We start from the raw sequence: 16,633 nt of genomic DNA on the forward strand, positions 1-16,633 counted from the left end.
GTGGGGCCTGAACTCTGGGCCTGGGCACTGTCCCTCAGCTCTTCAGCTCAAGGCTAGTGCTCTACCACTTGAGCCACAGTGCCACTTCCAGCTTTTTCTGCTATGTGGTGCTGCTATGTGGAATCAAACCCAGGGCCTCATGCATGCAAGGCAAGCACTTTACCACTGAGTCACCTTCCCAGCCCCTAGATCTAATTCTTGCTACTGTTTTCACATCAAGTTTGCTCGAGATCCTTATACAAGTTTATCATGTCATATAACTTCCATTATTATTCTCATCTTAGAGATGAGTAAACTGAGACCCACAAGGAAAGATTGATTTCCTTCCCTTAATCATTGTTCCAAACCCAGAATTAGAGTCTGAAAGTTTAACCAATGCTTTCTGACTTACTCTATTATTGAGAAGTGGGGAGGGGGAGAGAAGAGGAAGGGGAGGAGGAAAAAAAGAAAAATGTATGGAGGATTTACTTTGGCTTTTGCAGGGTAGATTTTCTGTATGAATGGAACAGTTTCTTTTTCTGAGCTAATCATGCCCACAATTTCCAGATTCTCTGTAAATTGCAGCCTGGCAATTCCCTCAAAGCATTTCTTCAAATGTGGCTGCACACGGAGGGGGTCCTTTGTCTCAGACAGGATCTCCAGCAGCTCATCATTTGACAGGAAGAAGAACCTGTTTTAAAGTAAAAAGCAATGGTAATTGGGAACTTTTCTGAGAATTTCTCTTTCCTACAAGGCTATATTATCTAAAAGGGAGATCATATTCAAATGAATACTAGCTATGTCCTAAAGTTTTCTCTAAAACCCATCCTTCTCAGTACTTTTCATCGGAGGAATAAAAGTTAAAGACAAGCCCCGCACTGGTGGCTCACACCTGTAATCCCAGCTACTCAGGAGGCCAAGATCTGAAGATTGTGGTTGGAAGCCAGCTTTGGCAGCAAAAAAGTCCCTGTGAGATTCTTTTTTTTTTTTTTTTAATATTTTTTATTGTGAAAATACTTACAGAGGGGTTACAATTGCATGGGCAAGATAATGAATACATTTCTTATCAAGCATTGTAGCCTCCTCTTTTGTTTCCCCTTCCCATCCCTTCCCAGCCTCCACCCGCCCCCCCACCCAATCCCCCCCCCAACCAAATTTGTAAAGTTCGTTTTCGACATGACAACTTGTACTTCTCATTGTTGCAAGGGGTCCACCTGTATCCTTATTTAAACGACTTGTTTTTCCCCTTCCCCTCCACAAATTATACCGACATCAAATACAGTGCAAGCAGGGGTTATACTGTGGGGGAGGGACATACAAAGCAACAAAGCCCTGTGAGATTCTTATTTCCAATTAACACTCAAAAACCAGAAGTGGTGCAGTGGATCAAGTGGTAGAGCACTAACCTTGAGCACAAGGAGGCAGAGGGACAGAACCCAAGACCTGAGTTCAATACCCACGGCCAACAACAACAAAAAACAAATGCTAAAGAACATTTCAACTCTGAAAGCAAGGGAATAAAAAGGTGAAAGAGGGTATATGTTAGTTGAATATAGATGAGAAGTAAAGTAGCACTATAATTAAGGCTAGGTAAAGCATAGTTTTCAACTTTGCCTGTTCTTTAGAATTATCTGGGAGTCTCTAAAAATTCCTGTTAAGGTTCTAATGTCTGGAGATCTTAATATAATTGATCCAGGATAAGGCCTGGGGAAGTCTGTCTTAAAAACAAACAAAAAAAAACTACCAGGAGATTCTAATGTCACTTGGCAGTTTTAAAATGTCTGGCATAACATAGCGTAACTCCTTTGAACAAATAATTTATAGCTCCAAATCCAAGCCCTTCATCATGACTATTATCTCCTTCTAATTGAAGGAAATGGCAATGCTGGTTGATCAAAGTGTGGACTTGATGCCCCATTGAATCTGTTCATCTTCATTCAGATAATGACCTTAAAAAAATGTGCAGGTCACAATGCTCAACAAGAAATGTACTCATGTATATTTCATATAACTGTAACCCCTCTGTACAGCATCTTTACAATAAAATAAAATTTTTAAAAATGTGCAGATCATTTCCAACATATTGTTTTATAAGTATTGCTACTGCATTGGTTCCACCCTTGTCCTTTGGCTCACCGTTCTGTTGTTCCCCTTCCCTTCCCAAACTCCAATAAACATACATACAATACCAGGATACCAAAATCAAATACAGTGACAACAGGGGATAAACCATAGGGGGAAGAACACACAAAAGAAATAAGAAATCACATAGTACAATAAAAATAACAGCAAAGCTTGGGGGGATGTGGGGAGGGAAGGAGGGAGAAAAATGAGGGAAGGGGCAACAAGTTTGACAAGTAATACACTTTTGACCTTACTTATGTAACTATAACCGCTCTGTACACCACAATAAAAAAAAAAGAAAAAAATGTTCCCCATTCTTAGAAGCTGTCTCTTGGGACAATGGAGAATCAGGGATAGAATAGACTGATCAAAGCCAACTCAATATGAGAAATTCAATTCTACATATATATATATATATATATGCATATATAATTTAAGAAGCCAAACAAAAGTTATTATCAAATACCTGGGGAAAAATAGTCTCTTCTTTTCCAAATAATCATTCAGCCCCCTCTGGATGTCATCCAATAGAACGTTGGCCTCTTGAAGCTTCTCAGACATTCTTGGCTGGTCTGCTGCCACCAGAACCCTGGTATCTTTTACCTGATTTCACCAAAAAAGGTGAGTTTAATCATAGGGTTTCCACATTCTTGAGACTGGCCTTGGGAATGCAAATATAACCACCCCCTCAACTAATGATGCCCCCCGCCCCAATTAACTGCTTCTTTGTGTGTGCATGCGTGCATGCATGTGTGCATGCACGCACACACGCACCTCAGTCCTAGGGCTTGAACTCAGGGACTAGACAATATTTAGGAATTTTTTTGCTCAAGGCTAGCACTCTACCAATTGACTCACAGCTCCACTTCCAGCTTTTTGGTGGCTAATTGGAGATAAGAATCTTACTATCTTTCCTGCCTGGGCTGACTTGGAACTAAGATCCTCATTTCTCAGTCTCCTGAATAGCTAGGATTACAGGTATGAGACACTGGCACCAGGCAACCAACTGCTTCTTAATCCCTTTCTTCTTCCCACTGGGGTAAATGTTCATTTATCATACACTTCTAGGGGTTTAGAATTCAGACCATAACTCTTTATATTAATTTGTGTTGGCCCTTTAAACAGAGGACTTTGGAGATATTTAAGAATCATCGTCTAAGCCAGGCACTGGTGGCTCACACCTATAATCCTAGCTACTCAGGAGGCTGAGATCCAGGGATCACGGTTCAAAGCCAGCCCGGGAAGAAAAAGTATGTGAGACTCTTATCTCCAATAAACCACTCAGAAAACCGGAAGTGGCTCTGTGACTCAAGTGGTAGAGCGCTAGCCTTGAGCTGAAGAGCTGAGGACAGTGCCCAGGCCCAGAGTTCAAGCTCCACAACCAACAACAACAACAAAAAAAGAATCATATTTCAGTATGTGGCTGAGTGGGAGAGTCAGTCAGCCTGCAGAGAGAGACTGGAGCAGATATATGTAAAAGCACAGAGATCATAGACATGAAACAGATCTTTATGAGCTCCTGTTGCACTGACTTCCTGTCCTTGGTTTCCATAAGACACACATCCTGATCTGAATGAGCCAAAGAAACAAAAACAAAAAACAAAAAAACTCTGGATCCACTGGCTAGCCCACATAAATTCCACTTACCTCACTCCTGCCAAAAAGTGGAGCAGAGACATTCCCCCGAGATAAATTCTTTGTAAGTGTGCATTAATTTGAGTATACTTGACTTTAGAAACAAACAAGGTAATGTTCTTATAAACTGATATATTGAATTGAAACCCCTTTATATCATTATTTAAAGATGAGTTAAAAATTAGAAAGCAGGCTGCATGCCAATGGCCCATGCCTGTAATCCTAATAACTCAGAAGGCTGAGATTTGAGGTTCAAGGTTTGAAACCAGCCCAGGCAGGAAAGTCTGTGAGGCTCTTATCTACAATAAACTATTTTTAAAAAGCCAGAAGTGGCTCAACTGGTAGGATGTTAGGGTCAGTGTTCAGGCCCTGTGTTCAAGCCCTAGACTAGCGTGTACACACAAACAAACACACACACACACACTCACACACACACACAAATTATTGAATTGTCCTATAACAAAGTCTTCAATTTCATTAGAAAAGATAATGCAATGCCAGTTTCTCATAGTTACCTCTGGGGAGGTAAGATTATAAAAGATTTATACTTTCTACATTAAGATTTCCTTGTTTGAGGTTTTAACAAATTAGACTAAAGATATACAATATCAAATTTATGAAGCTATACACAATGGGCAAGCTCTGTATAGCTTCCCACACTCCTGGTGGGATGTGCCAGGAATAAAGCTTACCGCTTGAGCCATGAGTGACTTCCAGTAACCATCAACAATACCAAATTTTCTGCCCTCTTCTGGCATCTGGGCTATGATGTCCTCTGAGCTGAAGATTGGTTCAAGGTAGAGCCAAGTGGCTTGACATTTCAACCAATTATCCAAAATCTCCTGCACACGAACTAGTTTTTCTTCCCATTTCTGTGAAGTTAGCATTCCACATCTGAATCATTAGCCTGACACTCAGTACCATGGACATGCAAATGGACGGGATCCATCCATACACACATCCTCGCTTTAAACACATATTTACTTAGTAGTGTTCTCTATTGTCTGGTCACTGTTCCGGGCAAAGTGGATATAGCAAAGAGTGAAACAAAGATTTCTTGATCTAATGGAGTTTACATTTTGTTGAGATAATAATAAGAGTGATTATAATGTTTCTTTTATGGCAATAGTCTGAGCTGCTTTACATTTATAAAATTGAATTTATATGATTTAATTCAACAACCTTAGAGATAGATATTATTGTAGAATCGCATTTCATAGATGCAGAAACTAAGACAGAACAGTTCAAGTAACTTTAACTTGTTCAAGGTCACACAACTAATAATGTAGGGCAGAGGTAGAATATGAATTCCAAACTGTCTGACTCCAGGGTCTATGCCGCTGCCTATGATACTTCTACAACAATGAACAAGGGAACTTCTCTCATGCAGCTCATAATTCTGTATTGCTATAGCCTATAGATGCTTTTCAAGTGTGTGTGTGTGTGTGTGTACACCAGTCCTAGGGCTTAAACTCAGGACCTGGGTGCTATCCCTGAGAGTTTTTGCTCAAGGCTAGTGCTCTACCATTTGAGCCACAGCTCTACTTTGGTGGTTAATTGGAGATAAGAGTCTCACAGACTTTCCTGCCTACGGTGGCTTCTAACCATGATCCTCAGATCTCAGTCTCCTGAGTAGCTAGGAGTACAAGTGTCAGCCATCGATGCCTGACCTCAAAATATAATTTTATTTGGTATTTTCAAAACTCTTCTCTTTTGGCAGATTACCACAATAAAGCTGAGGATGCCTATGCTTACTTGGATTGTTATTTCCTTTCAGGGTTATGTTCTTTGTTTTTTCCATTCAGAAGAAAACACATTTTTTTGTTAACAACTTGTCAAGCCTTCCCCTTCTTCTGCGAGAACCAGAGTTGAGGAAGCATCACAAAACTCACAACCCCATGCAATCTTACCCGGCATTCTGTTTCAATTGGCTTAATGAATGCGGAGCCACACATGGTCTGGGTCTTTATCACGTGGTCATCAAGCAGCAACTGAATGTCATCAACTGCACACAATATGCTTGTATCCTGCAAATAACAATGCCCATTACATCAAAATCAAGAAGACTATGTCAGATGCCAGTGGTTCACACCTGTAATCCTAGCTATTCAGTAGGCTGAGTTATGAAGACCAAAGCCAGCCTAGGCAGAAAGGTTAAAAAAAAATCAGTTGAGACTCATCTCAAATTAACCACCAAAGAGTTGAAAGTGGAGCTATGGATCAAAGGGTAGAACATCAGCCTACAGCCAAAAAACTAAGGACAGAGCCTAGGCCCTGAGTTTAAGCCACAGTACTATCATAAGAAAGAGAAAGAAAGGAGAGAGACAGAGAGAGGAGGGAGAGACAGAGAGCTTCTAAACAGGGAATCTATGTTTTGCAAAAAATAGAATTTCTATATTCTTTGAAACTATTCCAGACTCTTCTGCTTTAGCCTCCTGTGTGCCAGGATCACAGACATGCTTGAATATGCTCTAAAAGATATTCACTGTGCACTTCCTTTATAAAAATCCCACACCAGCAACAGCTGGGGAGAAACTCTTCTGTCCCCTTCCCTGTGTTCCTGCTTTTTTGTCCACTTGCTTTCCTGACTCTCTTGAGTAAAATGAGCTGGTAATCTGAATGGAGAGACCTGAACCCATGTGTTGCAGTCAATTCATAGTAATGATGAAGGTTATTTTAAAAATGAATTACAAATACTCTTTTATTTCAATTTATATGTACTTTCTAGTATCTGTTAAACTTATAGGACAAAATTGTTTCTTAACTTCTTTAGACCTAATTACATATAGGCATGGAGGTAACCATGATAAAAAGTACTTAGTACCCCCACACACATACACACACAAAAGAAGACAGTTTGTAAACCTGTCATATTCTTTTTTTGAAGTTTCGTTTTATTTTAATTCCATTTACACTCAGTTAACAATATATTCTAATCAATCTTATAGAATCTGAGGTTTTAGAGTGCTGTCCCCAGAACCAGACTGCCTGGGTTCTCTTCTTGGCTCTGTCTGAACAACACTGATGTTGTTATAAAGAAGAAACCAAGTTATTTGATAATAGTGCATGCATGCTGAATGCTCTTTGTTTCTCAGTTCTTTGTTTTTCAGAAGAAACTTACCTGTAATCACTACCATTTTACCAATGAGCTGGTATGTGGTAGGGTTAGATTTTTGACCAAAGTACCCTAGCTCTGAGATGTTTTTACCCTGGTGCAAGCTGCCTTTTAAACATTATTACCTTAATCATTAGGTTGTTTGGAAGATTAAATGTAAGGGTTTAGCACACCAAGCACTCAAAAGGTTTAGGTGCTAATCATTGTCATTATGATCCTCTCATTGCTTTTGTTTTTAACCTTCATGAGGCAAAATTGTCATTATCGTGGTCTAGAAAGTTTGTGAATTCTATACGCTTTCACAGTACAGCTATTTCTTTCACATCAGGTGATACGTACGTTTCTTTCCTTTTGCTTAGTGTTAATTGTGCCATCTTTCCCTCTCTTGAGTTGCTGCCTTGAGTTGCTTAGTTCGCTTTCATCAATGTCCAGTGCAGGGATGGGCCCCTCTGTTGTATTTTTTCCACTTGTTTCCCTCTGGTTCTGTACCCTCCTCCTAGCTGCTCTCAAATGTTCACAAGTATATACCATGTGTGAGGTCAAGAACAAAAGAAGACAGGTTTGTAAACCTGTCTTATATTCTTGATGATTCATATTTTGCCAGCATGTAAGGTTTCTACACAATTAAGGTCAGCTCCTATGGGCAAATAAGCTGAAAGGCTCTATGCCCTACAGCAAGTCTACTTTTGCCCTGTTTTTGTTTTGTTCAAGCTTATCTAGCCTAAAGATATATCCTATCTTTTTTTTTTTTGTCAGTCATAAGGCCTGAACTCTGGACCTGGACGCTGTCCTTCAGCTCTTCAGCTCAAGGCTAGCGCTCTACCACTTGAGCCACAGCGCCACTTCCAGTTTTCTGATGGTTAATTGAAGGTAAGAGTCTCATGGACTTTCTTGCCCAGGCTGGCTTTGAACCAGATCTTCAGATCTCAGCCTCCTGAGTAGCTAGGATTACAGGCATGAGCTATTGGCATAATACTGGTATAATAGCCTATCTTAAAAAAAATTTTCATGTACAAAGGAGTTGCCATTTTACAAAGCATTATATGAATACAAAGCATTTTGATCAGTGTTATTCTTTCAACATTTCTTTTTTTTTTACTTTTTAAATTTTATTGTAAAGCTGCTGTACAGAGGGGTTACAGTCACATGAGTAAGATAATGAGTACATTTCTTGTCGAGCATTGTTACCCCCTCCTTTGTTTTTCTCCTACTATCAGGATATATCCTTTTACCTATAGCTCCACATTGGGAAATATGTCCAGCTATTAAAGAAAGGGAATCTTAGTTCCTAATTTATTGTTGATTCTTGTCTATAGCTGCTTCAGTCAAAGGTTCTGAAGAAGGACTAGAATGATAGAGCTTCTCCTGGGTCTCCTAAGCTTAACTCTCAGCCCACAGCCTCCACAGCAGTATCTGACTCTGAATTAGACCATGTAGCACAAGGCTTCTGGGACCCATGTAGGCCTGTCCCTGCTGGAAGAGGCCTAGTAACAAGCCCAAGGGCCTCGAGTTCTCCTCCTTCCCAATGGTTCATCAATAGTTCTTATTCAAGTATAAAACCAAAGCAGCGTGACTGCTGAAACTAAAGTGAGAAAAGAAAGGGATGGGAATCTACAGAGTCTGGGTTCTCAATCCACAATGAACATTAGAAAAGCCAGCAGAGGACAGGGAGTTAAAATAAACATGTTCAACCAGCCTCATGCTGGTAATCCTAGCTACTCAGGAGGCTGAGATATGGGAGGATCGTGGTACCAAGCTAGCCTAGGAAGAAAAGTTAATGAGACTTTATCTCCAAAATATCCAGCAAAAACTGGACTAGAGATGTGACTCAAGCGGTAAAGTACCAGGTGAACAAGCATAAAGCAAGCATGAGGCTGTGAATGTAAACCCTAGTAGTGCATATACACATACACACACATGCATGCATGCATGCATGCATGCACACTTGCACACACGCACACACATATCCATAATAATAAAACATAGACTCAGATACTCTGGTAGTGCAGATGCTGGGAAGATTCAATTTTTGTTGTTGTTGTTTTAAGCATCCCAAGTGATTGTATTGCTTAGCAATTGGAACCAGTGATAATATACACTATGTTAACATCAGGCTCCACAATTTTCTACTCCAAGATCCATCTGAAGAATAAACCAGACCCTAGACACATATGAGCAAGCACTTTTCCATATGTACTGTACAAACCCATATGCTATCTATAAGTTCTAGTGAAAAGAAAGAAATTGCATTCTTGAAATTCAAATCATGGTGCAGTAATCTGGGAGTTTATAGTGACAGAACTCAGGCTCTACCCCCAGAACCAATGCATCAGACACTGCAGTTTAAGGCAATCTCCAGCGGACTCCTATACAAACACATTTGAGAGTCAGAAGGCCCTATCTACCCACAGGTATGCCTAGGAGGGCCCTGGGGAGCAGTGAAGAGAAGGAGAGCCTGTGTTCTCCTTGGGAGATGCTAATTCAGAAGATATGCACAATTCCTTTGCATTGAGAAAGCCTCTTGCTCTGACTCAAGACCCTTGGGATTTGAAAATGCATCTCCCCAACAGTGTCTGGGACGAAAGATGACTGGTAGGAACAGGGAGGCAGATAGGAGGAAATGATCCAGATGTAAGGGATAATCATTCCATGAGTTCTCTTGAAATTCTGAATCAATCACCTCTGGAATCTACTGTATAATAGAAGGGTTTTGTTTTGTTTTGTTTTGTTTTAACGGGGCTGCAGTTAGACTGATACTTACCGTGTCCCTGTATTTTATGAAGTTGAATGTCATATTAACCCAATCTGACTTCATTTTCTCCAAGTTCTTCTCCAGAGAATATTCCTTGCTGGCAGCTGCACCAATGGGTTCTAGTCTGAAGGAAAAACACAGTAGCAGCAACAGCAGCAACAAGAGGTCAGGAAAACATGTCAGCAGGGGAACTGGAACTCAGCTTAAGAGAATTTCCAAAGCTTTTAATCGTACAAAAATGTTTACTTTCATATTTGCCAGCTACTTCCAAGATGTTGTAGGAATTTTCAGTCTGAGTGCTAGCAACTCTTGGGTGTGCGTTATGAGTTGAACTTAGTCCCTTCACGTTCACACTAAAGAAGTTCTAATCCCCTGTACCTCCAAATGTGCATGCATTTGGAGAAATAGTCTTTAATGAGGTAATGAAGTTCAAATGAATTTCTGAAGAGTGACCCGAATCCTTCATGACTAGTATCATGAGTATGATGCACAGAGGAACAAAACCATGTGAGAAGAGGCCAGCCCTACCAATGCTGGGCTTCGATTTCAAACTTCCAAAATTATGAGAAAATACATTTCTGTTGTTAAAGATCCCTCAACCTGTGGTATTGTGATAGTGGCCCCCCAAAAAATCACTGGGGCTGGGAAGGTGGCTCAGTGGTAGAGTGCTTGCCTTGCATCATGAGGCCCTCAGTTTGATTCCTTAGCACCACATGAGCAGAAAAATCCGGAAGTGGTACTGTGGCCCAAGTGGTAGAGTGCTAGCCTTGAGCTGAAGAGCTGAGGGACAGTGCCCAGGCCCAGAGATCAGGCCCCATGATTAACCAAAAAAAACAAAGTAACAACAACAACAAAAACACTGAAGCTGGGCACCGGTGGTGGCTCACACCTGTAATCCTAGCTACTCATTAGGCTGAGATCTGAGGATCATGGTTCAAAGCCAGTCCAGGGGTTGGGAAGTTGGCTCAGTGGTAGAGTGCTTGCCTTGCATGCATGAGGGCCCTGGGTTCGATTCCTCAGTACCACATAAGCAGAAAAAGCCGGAAGTGGTGCTGTGGCTCAAGTGGTAGAGTGCTCACCTTGAGCTGAAGAGCTGAGGGACAGTGCCCAGGCTGAGTTCAGGCCCCATGACTGACAAAAAAAAAAAAAAAAAAGCCAGTCCAGGCAGAAAAGTCTGTAAGACTCTGATCTCTAATAAACCACTAGAAAACCAGAAGTGGCACTGTGGCTCAAGAAGTAGAGCATTCACCTTGAGCTGAAGAGGGCAGGGCAAGGACAGCGCCCAGGCCCAGAGTTCAAGCCCCATGACCGACAAAAAAAAAAGCATTGATTGGTTTCTGAGGTTCAGAAAACAAGTTGAAAGATAAGGGAAAATGATAAAAGGTATGAAATTGATCAAGATATATTATATTCATAAATTGACATGTTGAATTGAAACCCTTTTGTACAACTATTATACAATAATAATAAAATTAAAAATTTTAAAGTTAAAAAATAAATGAAATATGGGAATACTGGGTACCAGTGGTTCATGCCTATAATCCTTGCTACTCAGAAGGCTAAGATTTGAGGATTTTGATTTGAAGCCAGCTGGGGCAGGAAAGTTCATTAGACTCTTGTTTCCAATTAAGCATCAAAAAAGGCAGAAATGGAGCTGTGCTTCAAGTGGTAGAGCACTAGCCTTGAACAAAAATAATCTCAGGACAACACCTAGGCCCTTAGTTCAAGTCCCAGGACTGGCATGCATGCATGTTAGTTCGTGTGCATGCATGCGCACGCACATATGCACACACACACACACACACACACAAAGAAAAATAGGAATAATAAAAATACTCCCAACTACTTGCATGTAATATATATATATATATATATATATCCCCACTTGTTCTTTAAGTCATCTCTAGATTACTTATAATCAGAATCAATTAGTAACAATGTGACTAATATAAATACTATGCAAAATAGTTAAATTGTTTAGAGAAAATGACAAGGAAAAAAGTATATAGGTTCAGTACAAATGTATGAGTCATGGAGCTTGAACTCAGGGCCTGGGTGCTGTTATTAAATTTTTCTCTCAAGGCTAGTGCTCTACCACTTTGAGCCACAGCTCCACTTCCGGTTTTCTGGTGGTTAATTAGAGATAAGAGTCTCACAGACTTTTCTGCCCAGGCTGATATTGAACCACAATCCTCAGATCTCAGCCTCTTGAGCAGCTAGGACTACTGGTGTGAGCTACCAGTGCTTGCCTTGTAATAATTTTGGAAGTTATTTTTTACTTACAGTTAGTTTTATCCAAAGATATAGAGCCATATTTACATGTTTCTATGGCTGCTCTGAAATGAGGAACAGTAATGGTGTTAGGGGCATCAAAGCACTCAGGTGGGCAGCACCTTAGGCCAGACTGTGCAATATGCAGTTCTCAAATTCTAGCCAACAGGTATACTGCCTGGAACTGTCTGTTACAAATGCAATGGCAGCATATACATAATTTTTTTAAATTTTTGGTACTGGTCCTAGAGTTTGAACTCAGAACCTGATCATTTATATCCAGGGATAGATAACACTTTACCACTTGAACTACAACTCCACTTCTGGAATTTTGGGGTGGTTAATTGGAGATTCGAATCTCATAAACTTTTCTGCCTGGGCTGGGTATGAACCAAGATCCTTAGCTCTCAGGCTCCTGAGTTGCTAGGATTACAGACAGGAAACTTCCTTCCTTCCTTCCTTCCTTCCTTCCTTCCTTCCTTTCCTTCCTTCCATCCTTCCTTCCTTCTATCCTTCCTTCCTTCCCTCCCTCCCTTCCTTCCTTTTATCTTTTTTCTTTCTTTCTTCCTTTTTTTCTTTTTTTGCCTGAGCCTTGAACTCTCAGCCTGGGTGCTGTCTCTTATTTCCTTTTGCTCAAGGCTAGCACTCTACAACTTGAGCTCCCACCACTTCTGGCTTTTTTCTGTAATCACCAGAAGTGGTGCTGTGGCTTAAGTGGTAAATTGCTGGCCTTGAGCAACAGAAGCTCAAGGATAGTGCCCAGGCCCTGAATTCAAGCCCCAGGACTGCCAAAAAAAATCCTTTTAGTATTTTATTTCAAATAAAGTTATTTTATTATTAAATTATTTTATCTCAAATAAAATATATGACAATTTTCTAGTCCTAAGCTATCTCCAGCTCTTCAACTGAAAATGAAATTTTCACCAGTAGAGAGTCAGCACAAATGGAGGTTATTAAAAGTCTTACAGTCACCCCAAACCAGAAGGAGCAAACAGACAGATAGAATCCCATGTGAGCACTTACAGATACTTGGATTTTAAAAAAAAGTAAAACTTTTTCAAAGGAAGAAATAAATCTTACTTTTCAATGTATTTGCCAAATCCAAGCTCCAGCATATTTAAGAGGCAAGTTGTTTCTGTGGGCTTTATTTCATAGCCAATAATTTCACTGATCTGCAGGAGACAGAAGAAGTGTTCATTAGCCAAAACAGCAGAGTATTCTGTGACAACGAACATAGTTTCTATCTGTGGTGTCCAGCACTGTGGCCACTAGCTCCTGGAAGTTACTCAACAATGACAGGGTGGCTAGCATAACTGAGGATCTGAATTTTTTACATAAAATGTTTTGTTTTTGGTGCCAGTCTTTGGGCTGGATTTCAGTGCCTGGATGTTGTTCTTTCCTTTCTTTCCTTTCTTTTCTTTTCTTTTCTTTCTTTCTTTCTTGCTTTCTATCTTGTTTTCTCTTTCTTCTTTCTTTTTTTCTAAAGGCCACAGCTCCACTCTCTGCATTTTTGGTGCTTAATTGGAGATAAGAGTCCCATAGACTTTCCTGTGCAGGCTAGCTTTGAACTGTGAGTCTCAGATCTCAGCCTCCTGAGTAACTAGGATTATAGTGTGAGTCACTGGCACCTGGCATTTTTCACTTCATTTTAGTTAGCTCAAACTTACTTAAATAGACATGTGTATGTAGCTAGTGAACTGGACATTGTAAATCTGAGGACTAAGGAGGCAGCCTAGAGCCATGCTGTATCTCATTACCTGGGGGTTGGTTCGTCTCCCACATCAACTTATGAGCACCTAGAGGATTGGGCCAGAGTCTGGTTTGTTTCTGTGCTCCCAAGGCCTTGTGAAAAGTCTGGTCTGTGATCTGACATTTGCTGAATAAAGGGAGGAGGTCAGGATTTCACAGCACAGAAGACTACAGAATGCTGTAAAGTGATGATAAGTAAGGAGGATTTTCAGGGGCTGTTGGCTCATCACTGTAATCCTAGCTACACAGGAAGCTGAGAACTGAAGATTTCAGTTCAAAGGCAGCCTGGACAGTTAAGTCTTCTGGTTGGAAATACTCCATTTTCCTGCACAAATATTCTGCCAAGCTTTTTTAGGCTTTTTAAACTATTTTAATATTTTTTCAAGAATAAAATGGAGTGTCATTAGGTATATTCACATTATATAACTATCTCCATCATCCCTCTCCTGTTTGAATCCAAGGACTAAAAACCAATAGTCGTTGTTTTGTTTGTTTTTGTGAAAGTATCAGGGCTTGAATTCAGGGCCTTGCACTCTCATTTAACTTTTTTCTTAAGTCTAGTGCTCTACCACTTGAGTCACTTCCAGCTTTTTGCCAGTTAATTAGAGATAAGAGTCTCACAAACTTTTCTGCCTGGGCTAGCTTTGAACTGAGATCCTCAGATCTCTTTCTCCTAGGGTTACAGGTATGAGCCATCAGCACCAGACCCTAGTTTACTTAAGTGTAATTACGACTAAAGAAATCGTAGGCAAAAATGCCAATGACTTTTGAACATCTCTTGAGACTGAAAGATCTGGATTTTTATATGGGTTTCATGAGCTACAAAGGAGATGGGGGAACAAAGGGGACTGAAGCTTTATGCAAAACTTTAATTACTGTTCAATATTGTCTCTGTAAGACCTGGGCAGGAAAGGGCATGAGCTCCATGTCACATTCTGTTTTACTTAGCTCTGTCACTGCTATCTGACATTTAGTGGGGCCTTAAGAAGTATTCATGGAGTAAAACTAAACCAGTTAGGTCAGACAGCTCCCAATCTGGGTTCTGGGGACATGGGGAGGACCAGTAAAGTAATGGAAATAATACAACTGATGTACATTTATTAATGCTTACTACATACATAGTAATCACTATTTCAAAGCTTTATGGACTTATTTCATTCTCATACACAATGAGGAATATGATAATGTATTAGTATTCCCACTGAACCAAGGAAATAATTATCTTTCCAAAACCATCTAGCTAAATTGACAGAATTAGGACTAGGTCCAATTCTGCTTCCAAAGTTCTTTTTTTTGTGAAAATACTGTACAGAGGGGTGACAATTACATGGGCAAGATAATGAGTACATTTCTTATCAAGCATTGTAGCCTCCTCCTTTGTTTCCCTTCCCATCCCTTCCCATCCTCCCCCTGTCCCCCACCCAATCCTCCCCACTCTCCCTCTCCCCCAATGTTCTTATCCATCAAACCCCAGTGTCTGTCACAGGACTTCTAAGGACAGCTGTTTAATTAATCTTTACAACTCTACAAAGTACAATTCCCACTGCAGTGTACAGAAATAGAACTTCCTATAGTTCTGCAGTGCACAAGCTATACAACTGTGGCCCTGGCCTCTCATTCGTTCTCTTACATCTGAATGTACAGCCCAGTGCAACACCCTATCTCTGGGACTAAATTTCACAGCTATGTAATGCTCTTGGTATTAATGCTTAACCTGTAGTAAGAACTCAGAGTTGGTAGTTTTAATTTTTTAATTGCTGTGTGTGCGATGCATGCACACACGTGCACACTGGTACTGGTACTTGAATTCAAGGCCCAAGCTCTGATCCTTAGGTTTTTCACTCAAGGCTGATGCTTTTATGACTTGAGCCACATTTCCACTTCTAGATTTTTTTGTGATTAATTGAAGATAAGAGTCTTGGGGACTTTTCTTCCCAGACTGGCTTTGAACTGACTCTCAACCTCCTGAGTAGCTAGGATTACAGCTACGTCAGCCACTGGCCCCCAGCTACTTTAGTTAATCATAGAGATTTGCAAGGCATTTGGCTCTCTCATTCCAAGAACCTGGGTTACGCTGTCCAGTGAGTAGCCACTAGCCCCTTGTAACTCGAGCATTTGAAATGTGGCTAATCTAAACTGAGATGTATAAAAACATACCATTTTCTATTTCACATCAACATACTAATATAACTAAAATGTTAACCATAATGATCAATATATAAGATACTATTATATATATATATATATATACTTGGATAAATAAATTATGTTCATGCTTTTACTTTGTAAATTGTGGCTCTTAGAAACTTTCAAATTAATATTGCCATGTGTTTTATTTCTATTGGACAGTCTGGTCTTAGTTGTAGGGACAAGTCTGCTATCTAACAACATAGCTTCTCAAGGTCAGTGTAATCTTGTTTAAACTACAGAAGCAATCCTTTCAAAATGGCCAAAGATACAGCCCAACCCTATGACCATGGAATATCTATCCTCTGGCCTTGAGGCCTACAAGTGGCTCAGCCTTCATAGTTCCTGATCCATCTAGAACCTCCTGATTCTAGCACCTGAATCTCCTAAGTGAACCAATAAGACAGATAAAAAGCTGGACACTGATGGTTCATGCCTATAATCCTAACTCTTCAGGGTGCTGAGATCTGAGGATCAAGAATTCAATCCAGCCTGAGTAAAAAAGTCCCTGAAACTCTGATCTCCAATTAACCACTAAAAAGCTAGAATTAGAGGTATGGCTCAAGTGGTAGAGCATCAACCTTGAGGGGAAAAGCTAAATGAGAGTGTGAAGATCTCAGTTCAAGCCCTAGTATTGATGCACACACACACACACACATACACACACACACACACACACACACACACACACACACACACACTATGCCTCTTCATTTCCACATTGGCTTCTGTCCCTGGGATGGTTTGTGGTGTGACCTATGCTGCAGACAGAAGTAAGCCCATGTGTATGTGGCAGCCCTCAGTGTATGTGGCAACATTTG

The 16,633-nt window shown here is 40.4% G+C and overlaps 1 protein-coding gene across 1 annotated transcript in view; it reads right to left on the reverse strand.

Moving 5' to 3' along the window:
- Positions 1-16,633, reverse strand: part of Dnah3 (dynein, axonemal, heavy chain 3) — a 209,322-nt gene that overhangs the window by 116,144 nt on the left and 76,545 nt on the right. The window contains exons 19-24 of the mRNA XM_013011154.1: positions 12,957-13,048; positions 9,615-9,729; positions 5,649-5,765; positions 4,431-4,610; positions 2,570-2,706; positions 469-670 (exon numbers count right to left, since the gene is read on the reverse strand). Coding sequence (XP_012866608.1) covers positions 469-670; positions 2,570-2,706; positions 4,431-4,610; positions 5,649-5,765; positions 9,615-9,729; positions 12,957-13,048 — 843 coding nt within the window. The remainder of the gene's footprint in view (positions 1-468; positions 671-2,569; positions 2,707-4,430; positions 4,611-5,648; positions 5,766-9,614; positions 9,730-12,956; positions 13,049-16,633) is intronic.

The sequence above is a fragment of the Dipodomys ordii genome, unplaced genomic scaffold, assembly GCF_000151885.1.
Source record: "Dipodomys ordii isolate 6190 unplaced genomic scaffold, Dord_2.0 Scaffold14, whole genome shotgun sequence".
NCBI classification, from domain to species: domain Eukaryota; kingdom Metazoa; phylum Chordata; class Mammalia; order Rodentia; family Heteromyidae; genus Dipodomys; species Dipodomys ordii.